At 43.6% G+C, this 16,284-nt stretch overlaps 1 protein-coding gene across 2 annotated transcripts in view; it reads right to left on the reverse strand.

Annotated features, from left to right (window-relative positions):
* Nucleotides 1–16,284, reverse strand: part of ubr1 (ubiquitin protein ligase E3 component n-recognin 1) — a 171,852-nt gene that overhangs the window by 93,883 nt on the left and 61,685 nt on the right. For both annotated transcript variants that reach the window (XR_011593045.1, XM_070878717.1), the window contains exons 13-15: nucleotides 8,960–9,059; nucleotides 6,648–6,776; nucleotides 1,878–2,070 (exon numbers count right to left, since the gene is read on the reverse strand). Coding sequence is in view for 1 of the 2 variants with exons in the window: in XM_070878717.1 (XP_070734818.1) it covers nucleotides 1,878–2,070; nucleotides 6,648–6,776; nucleotides 8,960–9,059 (422 nt within the window). In the remaining variant the exon portion in view is untranslated. The remainder of the gene's footprint in view (nucleotides 1–1,877; nucleotides 2,071–6,647; nucleotides 6,777–8,959; nucleotides 9,060–16,284) is intronic.

Raw genomic sequence — 16,284 nt, forward strand, 5'->3', positions numbered from 1 at the left:
TGCATTTAAAAAGCAGCTTTTCCATGCTGAGCTGCAGTTTTATACCCAAAGTGCAAGGTTATATTTTCAAATCAAGAGTTAAATCTTCCTTCACTTCCTTCCCAAGCCCAGTCAGTAAAGATAGCATGAGCCATGCAGATTAGGAAGTGCCAAATCTAGTTTCTGGTCTGGGCTGAGTTAGCTCTCAGCCAAGATACAGCGGTAGAGTATAACTGGCCTAAATGCCTTTGGGTTTAGAAAAAATGAAAAAGAAAATCAACCAGGGGCCCCACTCCAGGAAATGTGAAGTTATCCACTATGGTATGAAAAATAGAAAAGCAGAGTATTTTTTTTAAATGGTGAGAGATTGGGAAATGTTGGTGTTCAGAGGGACTTGGGTGTCCTTGTACACAAATCACTGAACGTTAACATGCAAGTACGCAAGCAATTAAGAAAGCAAATGGTATGTTGGCCTTTATTACAAGAGGATTTGAGCACAAGAGTAAAGACATCTTGCTGCAATTATATAGGGCCCTGGTGAGACCACACCTGGAGTATTATGTACAGTTTTGGTCTCCTTACCCAAGGAAGATTTTACTTGCCCATAGAGGGAGTGCAACAAAGGTTCACCAGACTGATTCCTGGGATGGGGGATTGTCCTATGAGGAGAGATTGAGTAGACTCGGCCTATATTCTCTAGAGTTTAGAAGAATGAAAGGTGATCTCATTGAAACATACAAGATTCTTACAGGCTTGACAGGGTATATATGTGTTTCCTCTGGCTGAGTCGTCTAGAACCAGGGGTTACAGTTTCAGAATAAGGGGTTGGCCATTTAGGACTGAGATGAGGAGACACTTCTTCACTCAAAGGGTGGTGAATCTTTGGAATTCTCTACCCGAGGGCTCAGTCTTTGAGTATATTCAAGACAAAGATCGATAGATTTTCGGATATTAAGGAAATAAAGGGATATGGGGATAGTGCAGGAAAGTAGAGTTGAGGCAGACGATCAGCCATGATCTTATTGAATGGCGGCGCAGGCTGAAGGGGCCAGATTGTCTACTCCTGCTCCTAATTCTTGTTCTTATGTTTCGTTTTTAAATGGTCATTAATAGCATACTTAACATTAAAGAACTGGGATGGGGACAATAATACTGGGGATCACCTTTAGCTGGCAATTATCAAAAGTCAGGGCATCAGTTATTGGCAGGTCAGCATGTCGTTCCTTGATGTGTAGCTGCCCATCAGGGGAAAACACTCCGTGTCAGAAAAGGGCCCCATATGGTACACATTTGCATTTTGGCACTCGATAAGACTGCTGTATTAGTGCTGTAACTGTAATCTTAAACTGTCCGACTGCAGTTTGCTTTAAGTTGCGTCGGCTGGCAAACTGCTGAAAAGAATTGGCGAGAAACAAAATGGAAGCATGTCCATATACGGGTCACTGATTAGTGGAGGGTGGATGATGTGGTGGTCATGTGGATACGGCATGGAGTTGGGGGTATATAAAGAAATGCCTTAAGGGGGACAATCAGAATAGGAACAAAGGAACAGACAGTTTCAACACTGGGGTAAAATCCATCTTTTGTACTTATTGCCTTGTTACTGTGTTTAACTAGTTGTACTGTAATACTTAATTATTAGTGCCACCGTATTGCTTGTCCTGTTGAACTGATCTATATAACTCACTTTACTCGAGAGTATTAACTAACTGAGCAGAACATTTTACGCCAGCTTCCTACCACTCCTCAGAACGCAGGTTAAAGGTTTGTGCTTTAGTCCATGTCACTCTGGGAACTATGTCGTTTTTCTCACTCCCTGCTACCACCACACTTCAAACTTGCTGCACTCACATCTTGGCTCTTTTATGAAGCCAGTAAGACAATTTCCTGAAACCAACCTGCAAGGAGCCTGGATAGGGGAAGATGGATACTGACAGACTCTCGAGATACCAAGTAGCGCTTCAAGCTGATGGAGTGACCACACATAGTCAGAGTGAAGGGCTGCTTCCTTGCATTGCGTTGATTGCTCTCATTGGAACACTGGGACAAAACACGATGGCATTCCTTGTAAGCTCGAAGAAGAACTTGCTCCTGCACGAGGACATAAAACACTTTCTTTAAAAAAAACAATTAACTTTGAAAATAAATGTTAATTCCTTTCCTGTGAAGAAAATAAACCAATTATTAGGAGGACTAATTCTATAAACTGGTAGAATCAGAGGGCGTCACTGGTCTGCATCTGTAAATACATGCATTATTTCAAGAGGGGGCTCCTTACTAAAAGAACATTGCATTTATATTAGCATTTTTCACAACTTTATGACGTCCTAAACCAGCCAATGAAGTACTTTTTTTGAAATGTATGAAACGCACAGTAAGCTCCCACGAACAGAAATCATCAGATAATATGCTTTTGTTATGTTGGTTAAAGGATAAATATTGGCCAGGACACTGGGGATAACTCCCCTATTCTTCTTCGAAATAGTGCTATGGGATCTTTGACGTCCATCTGAGGGGGCAGACGGGGCCTCGGTTTAATGTCTCAGCCGAAAGACAGCACCTCCGACAGTGCAGTACTCCCTCAGCACTGCAGTAGGAGTGTCAGCCTAGATTTTTGTGCTCAAGTCTCTGGAGCGAGACTTGAACCCACAACCTTCTGACTCATAGGCAAGAGTGCTGCCCACTGACCTACTGCTGACACTTTAAGACATACTAAAACAGCAGTACCTGTATCACCTTTTCTGGCCATAGAAAGACCAGATATTAAAATAAAGCATCATTATTTTCTCGGCTGGGTTTTGATTTTGGCCAGTTTCAGAGTTGTGTTTAGTACCCAAAGGTAAGGGAATGTCTCAAATTTCTTTACAGGAAGGAGAAAGATTCATTGGAGGGCCCAAATGGACAGTTGAGAAGATGGTTTGTAAAAAGGTTTTTGGAGAAATAAGTAGCAAAGGGTATACACCTGGAGAAAAGGTGGGTCTAGACTATGGAGGGATTTAACAACAAGGATTTGAAGTCCTTGAAGACAAATGCATTGGGGGAAAAGGGCCAGGAGAGCTTTGTGATGATGGAGCGATGAGAGTGAGAGATTTCCGGTAAAATCTGTGCACTGTGGATTCCGGGGAAAAGTAAAGCTTGTATCTTTATCTAAAGCAACTGAAGTAGTCTAGCAACATGCCAAAACTTGCTGTCTTTTTGCACCAAAATAAGGGCCAAGAAATTATTAGCTTGCATGCTACAGCATGATTGACTGTTACAGCGCAGGAGACTATTCAGGGCATTGCTGATTTTTTGGTAGAGCTATCCAATTAGCCTCCTGCCCTTTCCTCATAGCCCTGCAATTTTCTCCTCATCTAGTATTTATCCAATTCTCTTTTGAATGTTACTATTGTATTTGGTTACACCACCCTTTCAGGCATTGTGTTCCAGGTCACAACTCTTTTTTAAAAAAAAGGTTCCTCCTGTCATCTCTGGTTCTTTTGCCAATCAGCTTAAATCTCTGTCCTCTGGCTAACGTCCCTCTTGCCAGTGGAAAAAAGTTTCTCCCGATCTACTCTGTTTACTCCCAGAAGTTTCATGGGTGTGAAAGTAACAGTAGCCATCATTTTGCCAAATCCTTAGCCAGAATCATTGGCCTGCAGACTTTTGTTTAGAGACTGGTGAAGATGGTGCAAAGCGTGGCTCAAAACCCCTGATTATTTTGAACATCTCCATCACATCTCCTGTTAGCCTTCTCTGCTCTAAGGAGCACAATCCCAGCTTCTCCAGTCTCGCCACGTAACTAAAGACCCTTATCCCTAGTACCATTCTGGTCAATCTCTTCTGCACCTTCACATCCTTCCTAAAGTGTTGAACACACTATTCCAGCTGAGGCCTAAACAGGGTTTTCTAAAGGATTAGCATGACTTCCTTGCTTTTGTATTCTATGCCTCTATTGCCAAGGATCCCATGTGCTTTTTAACAGCTTTCTCATCTTGTCCAGCCATATTCAGCGATTTGTGTACATACACCCACAGGGCCCTCCATTCCTGCACAACCATAACAATTGTACCAATTAGTTCCTTTTGCCTCGCCTCATTCTTCTTACCAAAATGTATCACTTCACACTTCTCTGCATTAAAATTTAATCTGCCGTGTGTCTGCCCATTTTACCAGTCTATCTATATCCTCTTAAAGTCGGTTACCATCATCTTCACTGTTTGCTACATTTCCTAGTCTTGTGTCATCTGCAAACTTGGAAATTATGCCACCTATACCCAGGTCATTGATATATATCAAATGGAGTAGTGGTCCTAATACTGACCCCCGGGGAACACCACTGTATACCTCCCTCCGGTCTGAAAACAGTTCACCACTACTCTCTGCTTTCTGTCCCTCAGCCAACTTTGTATCTATGTTGTCACTGTCATATCACTTGCCTTAATCCCACGGGATTTTGCAAACAAATCTATTATGTGGTGTACATTGTCAAATGCCTTTTGGAAGTTCATATCCACATCAACCACACTACCATCAATCCTCTCCATTACTTCATCAAAGAACTCAATCAAGGTAGTCATACATGAAATGCCTTTAACAAATCCATGCTGGCTTTCATTTATTAGCCTATACTTTGCCAAATGTCAATTAATTTAGTCCCGGATTATTGTCTCAAAGTTTCCCCATCACCATTAGGCTGAATGGCCTGTAGTTGCCGGGTTTAACCCTCTCCCCATTTATAAACAGGGAAGTAACATTCACAATCCTCCAGCACCACTCCCATATACAAGGAGGATTGGAAGATTGTGGCCAGAACCTCTGCAGGTTCCACTCTTATTTCCCTCAGTAACCTAGGATGCATCCCATCTGGACCGGGTGACTTTTCTACTTTGAGGAATGCCAACCTTTTAAGTTCCTCCTCTATTTATTTATTATATCCTTTATCGTTACTGCCTTCTTGGCAGCATTCACTTCTCCAGTGAAGACAGATGCATGGAACTCATTTAGTACCTCAGCCATGCCCTCTGCCTCCACAAGAACATCTTTTTGGTCTCTAATCAGCCCCACCCTTCCTTTGATTACCCCTTTACTATTTCTGTATTTATAAAAGATTTGAGAGTTCTCTTTTATGTTAGCTGCTTTGAGTAAAAGCATTCCAGTTCTCAAAACTTATTGTCGAAATAGTACAGACACAAAACTCTGATCGAAAATTAAAATCCAACTGGGAATTATTGAGGAATGAGGCCTTGTTTTCCAATTGCCTTTTTATGAACCTGAATACCATAAATTATTGCCTAACTGCTATTCATACCAGGTACAGGTAATGAACAGAAATAAATTGAATTTAGTCAGCTTGCAGCCCCCTTGATTTGGCAGCATTTGTAGGTACACCCGAATTAGTGGGATGCAACAGCATAAATAGGTCAGACTGATCATCCCAGCACAGGGAGACAAACACCTTCCTTTCAACAGTGCAAGTCTTCAAGGTGGAAGCCTCTGTGGATGTCAGGTATATTGTCACGATGCGCAGGTGGAAGGCTTAGCCCTCTAGAGAGCCATGCTGTCAGTCGGAAAGTTCTGTGGGTCATTGCCAAATCTGATCACCTGACTGAATCACAACATCCTGTCTGGAATGATCTCAATGGGCCAATTGACACCGAGTACAGGAATAATGTTTCCTATATTACAATGGTGACTACACATCAGAAGTACTTAATTGGCTGCAAGGCACTTTGGGACTTCCTGAGATTGTGAACGGCGCTATAGAAATGCAAGTCTTTCTTTTCTTTCAAGGGGACCCAAAACCTGAGCTTCCTTCAACAATGGTGGAGTGGCGGTAAGAAAGATTTACAATAATGACCATTTATAAATTTTATCGAAGGTACATGGTGCTAGAATAAAATCACAATAAATAGCATAAAGGCAGTTCTCTTTGTTGGTGTCAAATAGTCCTTCGGATCCACTGACCTGCCTCTTGCAGCATAATCTCAAAATCACCAGGAGGTCCATTTTTGGAGAGCTCCCAGCTTAGGAGTAGCTTATTACATCTGGATGCAGATATTGTCCATCTCCAAAATGTTAAACAGAAAAATCTGCCAGTCTGTGAACACCAACGTCAACTTTGCACGGAGCAAGGGTAAAAAACAGCACAGAGCAGAACAGAGTACCATCAGACATAAAGCCGAGCACTGGGATACGCTCCATTTATACCTTGATGGACTTGCTACACATTGTCTTCTTGAACAGCATAGCTCACCAGACCAGTTTAAAGAGTAAGGCAGCAAGACAATTTATACAGTCAGGCCCCCCATTTCAAGGACCATACAATTATGATTTGAGCTGTGCTGTACAGTTCATGTTCTCCCAACCACCTTGATTAGATTATTGTCTTGTAATCACTGCCAGTTGTCTATTATCCTCTGTTTAATCTAATCTCAGGGTCCAGCACACTGCTACTTAATCAAGCTTTACTGCGCGAGATGGAGCTTTGAGCCTGCATTTTATGTCCTTTGAGCAATTTTGCCCATCTGTATTTGTTCAGCAACCAACAGAGTTGATACAGAAGCACTGAACCTGTCCAGTGTTCAGATGAACAGGATATATTTCTTCATCTTCCAATTTCTGTGCCACGGGATATATGGTAAGCTGCACAGTTGATTCACTCAAAAGTATTCATTTTCAGTACTTACATCAGATGCACACCATTCCTGAATCATGGACAGAATGCACTTTAGGAGCATCTGGATAGTGAATACTGGCTCCCATTCGGGTTCAATCTCAAGGTGCTGCCCAATCTGTCGGTTCACTGGCTCCATGTTCTGCAAGCAATGCACAAAATTAACTTACTTCTTCCAAAAAGAAAACCCAATCCTTTCAACAAAACCCAACCTTCTAGTTATTGTATTAAATCAACAGAATCATAAAGCAGAGCAAATTGAAGCGTTTCACAGACGAGCAGAAATGGTCATTTGTCCACTCCTAATCTTGAATCACGTTGGTCATAATAAACATTCAACAGTTACTACGAGGATTTTGGTACACTTGTAAATGAGCGACTAAAAATATAAATACAGTCAGCGCCAGAGTTAAACCTGCACTCAATAGGTTTTGTGTCCTAACTCACACCATGTCCCGCTCACCCATCACCCGTGCTCGCTGACCTACATTGGCTTCCGGTTAAGCAACACCTCGATTTCAAAATTCTCATCCTTATTTTCAAATCGCTCCATGGCCTTGCCCCTCCCTATCTCTAATCTCCTCCAGCCCCCGCCCCACCCCCTACCGAGTTCCTGGGTTTGAATCCCAGGAGGTGCCTACTCGCTCGGGAGTATTTTGCTGGCTGATCTCACTGTTGCTAAAAATAATCCCAATTGTAGTTATTGTACGAATGCCTTTTCTGTACCAAGGTGCAAGGAAAAGGCGTTTCACCACCATTAAGAACCTTAATAGCGCAGTCTTCATGAGTTATTTCCAAAAAGTTTATTTGCAGACACGAGATGAGCACCATTTGACTCCAAGCCAACCCTTGATCTTCATGATAGCTTGCTGAGACATACGATGTGGGCTCACATCACCACCCACGTGAGTGATGCACCAAAGGACTCAATACTCAAGAAAGAGCAACCCAGAAGTCAAAATCTTCAGGAGGAATGGGTAAGAACACAAGAACATAAGAAATAGGAGCAGGAGTAGGCCATTTGGCCCATCGAGCCTACTCCGCCATTCAATAAGATCATGGCTGATCTGATCATGGACTCGGCTCCACTTCCCTGCCCACTCCCCATAACCCTTTATTCCCTTATCGCTCAAAAATCTGTCTACCTCCGCCTTAAATATATTCAATGACCCAGCCTCCACAGCTCTCTGGGACAGAGAATTACAATCCTAAGGAATTTCTCCTCATCTCAGTTTTAAATGGCAGCCCCTTATTCTCATACTATGTCCCCTAGTTTTAGTTTCCCCTATGAGTGGAAATATCCTCGCTGCATCCATCTTGTCAAGCCCCCCCATTATCTTGTATGTTTCAATAAGATCACCTCTCATTCTTCTAAACTCAAATGTGTATAGGCCCAACCTATCTTCAGAAGAAGATGGAACATTAAACTCAGACCATTATGAGTACATAACACTGGAGGAATTCAGTGACAGTGCTCCAACAAAAGCATTTTGTTCTGTTATATCAGTTTCAGTGACAGAAATATCCCGTGCACTTAAACAAAAAGGTGAAAAAGTTAATGCATTATTATTATTGGTAAATGCTCCCAGGCCTAGGCCAGTTGTGAGTTGCTAGTTTTGAAGGCTTCAAGGTTGTATCCACAATTGGGAAGAACACATATCCTCAGTACTGCTACAAACACCCCACATCTCTCTCCCGCTTCCCCCTCCCCCCAAAAACAACAAGTTGCCTTTATATTGCGTCTTTTCGTCCCAAGGTGTGTCACAGGAGCGTTATCAAACAAAATTTGACACCGAGCCAAGTAACATTAGAACAGGTGAGGTAGGTTTTAAGGAGTATCTTAAAGGAGGAAAGAGAGGTAGAGAGGCGGAGATATTGGGAGGGGATTCCAGAGCTGAGTGCTAAGGCAGCTGAAGGCACAGCCACCAATGGTGGGGCGATTAAAATCAGGGATGCTCAAGAGGCCAGAATTGGAGGAGTGCAGAGATCTTGGATGTTTGTAGGGTTGGAGGAGGTTACAGAGATAAGGAAGGGCAAGGCCATGGAGGGGTTTGAAAACAAGAGAGAGAATGTCAAATCCCATCAACCTGCCCCAAAATAATCAGCTACATTTTCGAGCTAACTAAGTTCTTGCAGCTTTTAACAGACTGTTGACTCAGGAAGGAAACGCCCTGCAATGGGAATGAGAAATAGTTAACATAGATCCCCTGACCTCGCTAAACTATTGAGAGAATTGTTTAAATTGAAAACCACTTCCTCTTAGTGCTTTTAACGACTTAAAATTTACAACACAGAACAGCGCATTTGATTTTTACTGTTACTTACCTGCATAGATTTTAAAAGCTTCAAAAAAGTTTTAAAACCTTCAAGAAAATGTTCTCTCTGCCTCTCTGTCCACAGAGGTGGTCTGCTGATCAATACATACCTGCAAAGGAGGGGCGGAAAAGTAGTAAAATCACATATTGTGGATGAGAAATTATGCAAAATGAGGGGAAAAATGCACTTTGTTTTTTTAAAATTAGTATTACATAAGAATGCACAGCACAGAAACAGGCTATTTGGCCCAACTACTAGTCCATGCCAGTGCTTATGCTCACCCCATCAGCATAACCCTTTATTCCTTTCTCCCTCATGTTTATCTAGCTTCCCTTTAAATGCATCTACACTATTCACCTCAACCACTATGTGGTAGTGAAATAACAGAAAATGCTGGAAATACTCAGCAGGTCAGAGTTGATGATTCTCTTTCCACAGATGCTGCCTGACCCGCTGACTATTTCCAGCATTTTCTGCTTTCTATTTCAGATTTCCAGCATCCGCAGCTTTTGTACTATGTGGTAGCGAGCTCCATATTCTAACCACTGAGTAAAGAAGTAGCTCCTGAATTCCCTAGTGGGTTTATTATTTTCTTTTCAACCCGCAGGGGTTATTACAAAGCATACATGTACACGAAAGATCAGAACTCGAGAATGATAGCCATAATATTTTGGTAACATGGATGCCATTTGTCAGAAGATTACATCGTGGCAGAAGAGCCCTCGCAAAAATGCTGTGCCATAAATGAATGGCTAGCAGTTGTGCAAGACCAGCCTGAGTTGACCAGGGCAATGATTTACCCCTCGACTCGGGGAAACAGTTTGGAAAACCCACATTCCTCAACGCTGCAGTGCAAGACACCGCACAGACCTGCAAAGTAACTGGGCCCGCTTCATCTGAATTGCTTTCAACTCATCTTCAAGCTACACTGACTTTCTCAATCTTTTTTTTATAAATTTAAATGATGTTGGGCACCAACTAGAGAATTGGCCTTTCACCTCGAGAAATCCTTCCACTCTCTGTTAGGTGTAGGGTCCTATGTGGAAATAAGTTGAGGCTGTCCAACCCCAGTCCCTACTTGAACTGTCAGTTCAAACTGCCCATAATAAGTGTCAGCTGTGGCTCAGTGGGTAGCACTTTCTCCTCCAAATCAGAAGGTTGTGGGTTCAAATCCCACCCAAAGGACTTGAGCACAAAAAAAAAAAATCTAGGCTGACACTCCAGTGCAGTACTGAGGGAGTGCTGCACTGTCGGAGGTGCCGTCTTTTGGATGAGATGTTAAACCGAGGTCCCATCTGCTCCCTCAGGCAGACGTAAAAGTTCCCATGGCACTGTTTTGAAGAAGAGCAGGGGAATTATCCCCGGTGTCCTGGCCAAGCTCATGGTCTACAGGGCTGTAGTAATACCCGCCCTCCTGTATGGCTCAGAGACATGGACCATGTACAGCAGACACCTCAAGTCGCTGGAGAAATACCACTAACGATATCTCCGCAAGATTCTACAAATCCCTTGGGAGGACAGATGCACCAACATTAGCGTCCTCGACCAGGCCAACAACCCCATGCCAATATTTATCCCTCAATCAACATGACAAAAAACAAGATTATCTGGCCATTATCACAGTGCTGTTTGTGGGAGCTTGCTTATGCGCAAATTGACTGCCACATTTCCTATATTACAACAGTGACTACACATCAAAAGTACTTCATTGGCTGTAAAGTGCTATGTGAACTCACTGCCTGAAAGGGTCGTAGAGGCAGAAACCCTCACCACATTTAAAAAGTACTTGGATGTGCACCTGAAGTGCCGTAACTTGCAGGGTTACGGACCTAGGACTGGAAAGTGGGATTAGGCTTGATAGCCTCTTGTTGGCCGACGCGGACACGATGGGCCGAAATGGCCTCCTTCCGTGCTGCAAACTTCTATGATTCTATGAGATATCCAATGGTCATGAAAGACGTGATATAAATCCAAGTCTTTCTTTATAATTCACCATAAATGGGCAATCTCATTCAGAAGCCCACGATGATGTCTGTGGAAATGGAATGACTCCACACTGGTGCAGTTTTAATGTTAGCAGTAAAGTAAAAAGAGGTTTACTCGATAAATGGTTGTCTGGTACCTAGCAATTCCCACCCTAAACTTGGTGCCCACAACTGATCGGAGACTGATCGATACCGATACTGGGTGTCCAAAATAGAAACGTTTCACTCAGAACTAACATTCCTAATCTGACACGCACAAAAATTATGAAAGGCAAAAATAAGCCCACGGTTCCATTGGTGACTCATAGAAACATAGAAAATAGGTGCAGGAGTAGGCCATTCGGCCCTTCGAGCCTGCACCTCCATTCAATGAGTTCATGGCTGAACATGCAACTTCAGTACCCATTTCTGCTTTCTCGCCATACCCCTTGATCCCCCTAGTAGTAAGGACTACATCTAACTCCTTTTTGAATATATTTAGTGAATTGACCTCAACAACTTTCTGTGGTAGAGAATTCCACAGGTTCACCACTCTCTGGGTGAAGAAGTTTCTCCTCATCTCGGTCCTAAATGGCTTACCCCTTTTCCTTAGACTGTGACACCTGGTTCTGGACTTCCCCAACATTGGGAACATTCTTCCTCCATCTAACCTGTCTAAACCCATCAGAATTTTAAACGTTTCTATGAGATCCCCTCTCATTCTTCTGAACTCCAGTGAATACAAGCACAGTTGATCCAGTCTTTGTTGATATGTCAGTCCCGTCATCCCAGGAATCAGTCTGGTGAACCTTCGCTGCACTCCCTCAATAGCAAGAATGTCCTTCCTCAAGTTAGGAGACCAAAACTTTACACAATACTCCAGGTGTGGCCTCACCAAGGCCCTGTACAACTGTAGTAACACCTCCCTGCCCCTGTACTCAAATCCCCTCGCTATGAAGGCCAACATGCCATTTGCTTTCTTAACCGCCTGCTGTACCTGCATACCATGTCAGCACACTACCCCCAATCCCATGTGCTTTAATTTTGCACATTAACCTCTTGTGTGGGACCTTGTCGAAAGTCTTCTGAAAGTCCAAATACACCACATCAACTGGTCCCCCTTGTTCACTCTACTGGAAACATCCTCAAAAAATTACAGAAGATTTGTCAAGCATGATTTCCCTTTCACAAATCCATGCTGACTTGGACCTATCATGTCACCTCTTTCCAAATGCGCTGCTATGACATCCTTAATAATTGATTCCATCATTTTACCCACTATCGATGTCAGGCTGACCGGTCTATAATTCCCTGTTTTCTCTCTCCCTCCTTTTTTAAAAAAAGTGGGGTTACATTGGCTACCCTCCACTCCATAGGAACTGATCCAGAGTCTATGGAATGTTGGAAAATGACTGTCAATGCATCCGCTATTTCCAAGGCCACCTCCTTAAGTACTCTGGGATGCAGTCCATCAGGCCCTGGGGATTTATCGGCCTTCAATCCCATCAATTTCCCCAACACAATTTCCCGACTAATAAGGATTTCGCTCAGTTCCTCCTTCTTACTAGACCCTCTGACCCCTTTTATATCCGGAAGGTTGTTTGTGTCCTCCTTAGTACCGAACCAAAGTACTTGTTCAATTGGTCTGCCATTTCTTTGTTCTCCGTTATGACTTCCCCTGATTCTGACTGCAGGGGACCTACGTTTGTCTTCACTAATCTTTTTCTCTTTACATATCTATAGAAATGTTTGCAGTCTATCTCAATGTTCCCTGCAAGCTTCCTCTCGTACTCTATTTTCCCTGCCCTAATCAAACCCTTTGTCCTCCTCTGCTGAGTTCTAAATTTCTTCCAGTCCCCGGGTTCACTGCTATTTCTGGCCAATTTATATGCCACTTCCTTGGCTTTAATACTATCCCTGATTTCCCTTGATAGCCACGGTTGAGCCACCTTCCCTTTTTTATTTTTACGTCAGACAGGGATGTACAATTGTTGCAATTCATCCATGCGGTCTCTAAATGTCTGCCATTGCCCATCCATTGTCAACCCCTTAAGTATCATTCGCCAATCTATCCTAGCCAGTTCACGGCTCATACCTTCAAAGTTACCCTTCTTTAATTTCTGGACTATGGTCTCTGAATTAACTGTTTCATTCTCCATCCTAATGTAGAATTCCACCATATTATGGTCACTCTTTCCCAAGGAGCCTCGCACAATTAATTAATTAATCCTCTCTCATTACACAACACCCAGTCTAAGATGGCCTCCCCCCTAGTTGGTTCCTCGACATAATGGTCTAGAAAACCATCCCTTATGCACTCCAGGAAATCCTCCTCCACCGTATTGCTTCCAGTTTGGTTAGCCCAATCTATATGCATATTAAAGTCACCCATGATAACTGCTGCACCTTTATTGCATACACCCCTAATTTCCTGTTTGATGCCCTCCCCAACATCACTACTACTGTTTGGAGGTCTGTGCACAACTCCCACTAACGTTTTTTGCCCTTTGGTGTTCTGCAGCTCTACCCATATAGATTCCACATCATCCAAGCTAATGTCCTTCCTAACTATTGCATTAATCTCCACTTTAACCAGCAATGCTACCCCACCTCCTTTTCCTTTTATTCTATCCTTCCTGAATGTTGAATACTCATGGACGTTGAGTTCCCAGTCCTGATCATCCTGGAGCCACGTCTCTGTAATCCCAACCACATCATATCTGTTAACATCTATTTGCACAGTTAATTTATCCACCTTATTACAGATACTCCTTGCATTAAGACACAAAGCCTTCAGGCTTGTTTTTTTAACACCCTTTGACCTTTTAGAATTATGATGTAGCGTGGCCCTTTTTGTTTCTTGCCTTTGTTTACTCGGCCTTCCACTACTGCTTTTTACCTTTCTACCATCTGTTTCTGACTCCATATTACTTTGCCCTATCTCGCTGCATAGGTTCTCATCTCCCTGCCATATTAGTTTAAACACTCCCGAACTGCATTAGAAAATGTTACCCCTCGGACATCAATTCCAGTCCTGCCCAAGTGCAGACCGTCCCTTTTGTACAGGTCCCACTTCCCCCAGAACTGGTCCCAATGTCCCAGGAATTTGAATCCCTCCCTCTTGCACCACTGCTCAAGCCACTGAATAGTATCACAGAGACCACAGGGCTAGAAAGGTGCCAGCTTCAATCACAGTAAATAAGTTGCTCCTGAATTCCTTATTGGGTTTATTAGTGACTCGCTTATATTTATGGCCCCTAGTTTTGGATTCCAAAACATCTTCTCTATGTCTACCCTATCAAATCGAGTTGTAATTTTAAAGACAGTAATTTCATAATTGGCCATTGAACATTTTTTGTGTCTCTGACCCGCACTCGAGAAGAAAATCACTTTCCAACTGAAGGCAGCCAGGCGGCCCTTAGCTTCTTGCACATGAAGAAGGGTCACTCAGGTGAGGTACCAGGCTGGAGGCAATGCAGACACACCAGTAGAATCATAAAATAGGTTTGGACATGCATCCTTTTTCCAGAGAAAGAAAAAAAGACTTGAATTTCTGCAGCACATTTCATGACTTCAGGACATTGCAAAGCGCTTTACAACCAATTAAATACAGGTTGAACCTCCCTAATTCCGGCACCCTCGGGACCTGGCCTGTGCCGAATGAGGGATTTTGTCGGATGAGGGAAGGCCCGAAGTCCGGGGGGTGGGGGAGGGGGGGGCGGGGGGTGTCAGCATCAGCGGTCCAAGCGGGGCCCCAACAGCTCCGAAGAGTCGGCGCAGCCCAAATGGGCCGAAAGAGTCAGCGTGGTCTGAGCAGGCCCGAACTCCCCGGAGGGAGCGCTGAGCAGAGGAGCAGCCGGCCCAAGGACTGTGGCTGCAGGAGTTCCAGCAGAGTGACGAGGAGACAACAGCCAGTAACCCCGACATCGAGGAGAAAGATTATATTGGTGAGTACCCTGTATGAATTTTTTTAATTGCATGTTCCGAGACCAGAGAAGGAAGGATGGATTTTGACTGGCCGCATTCTGCACATGTGCCACCCGGGAATAGTGCTGGACGAGGGGTGGTGCGGATAAGGGAAGTGTAGCCACTGCTGTAATGTAAGAAATACGGAAACCAATCTGCACACAGCAAGCTCCCACAAACAGCATTGTTAGGACCAAATAATCTGTTTCTGATGTTGATTGAGGAATAAATATTGGCCAGGATACCAGAGAGAACTCGCTTACTCTTCTTCAAAATAATGCCATAGGATCTTTTAGGTCCACCCGAGAGGATTGACGTCAGATCTGAAAGACGGCACTCCCTTAAGTACTGAAGTGTCAGTCTGGATTTTGTGTTCAAGCTGCCCACTGAGCCTCAGCTGACAGAACAACTCTCATCCAACCATTTCTTAATGGAGTCCAGTATCTTGATCTCAACTATCATGACCGGCAACCCAATTCAGTTGTTGATCATCCTAGAATTGAAAGGTAATGCTTGCAGACATCAGTACTAAGTTTACTCTTTATAATCCTAAACCTGTGCCCTTTTGTCTTACGGCCTTGACGCATCGGAAGGTATTTTTCTGGTTTCATTTTCTCTATCCCTGCCCTCCAAAAATGTCCTTTAAGCCTTAAAAGTCCAACTTTATTAAATCATTCCTCAAATTTTCTACCTGACATGAGGAATCAGTCTTGGTGCTGTCCTTTGCACTGCTTTTAGGACTTGGAAGGCTCTATCCTACACATGGCGTGTACACGCTTCTGATTTAATAACCACCTCCATGAAGTGCTTTGGCATAACAATAAATCACAGTCAAAGGAAAAACTTGCTTGTCTATAGCATCCTATCTCATCTTTCAAAGCAATTCACATACAATGACCTATTTTGGAATGCAGTGACTTTTGCTATGAAGGTGAAAGCAGTCCTGTTTGCAGATGTCGAGGCATCATAAACAGCAATAAATGAATGACCAGTACTTCTATTTTTTGTTATTTTAGTTGACAGATAAAACTGGGAGGACAGACGCACCAACATCAGTGTTCTCGCTCAGGTCAACATGCCCAGCATTGAAGCACTGACCATATTCAACCAGCTTCGTTGGGCGGGCCACATCGTTCGCATGCCCAACAAGACTCCCAAAGCAAGTGCTCTACTCGGAGCTCCGTCACGGCAAGCGAGCCCCAGGTGGGCAGAGGAAAGGTTTCAAGGACACCCTCAAAACCTCTCTGATAAAGTGCAACATCCCCACCGGCACCTGGGAATCCCTGGCCAAAGACCGCCCAAAGTGGAGGAAGTGCATCCGGGAGGGCGCTGAGCACCTCGAGTCTCGTCGCCGAGAGCATGCAGAAATCAAGCACAGGCAGCGGAAAGAGCGTGCGGCAAACC

Source organism: Pristiophorus japonicus, chromosome 4 (assembly GCF_044704955.1).
Source record: "Pristiophorus japonicus isolate sPriJap1 chromosome 4, sPriJap1.hap1, whole genome shotgun sequence".
In the NCBI taxonomy this organism is placed as follows: domain Eukaryota; kingdom Metazoa; phylum Chordata; class Chondrichthyes; family Pristiophoridae; genus Pristiophorus; species Pristiophorus japonicus.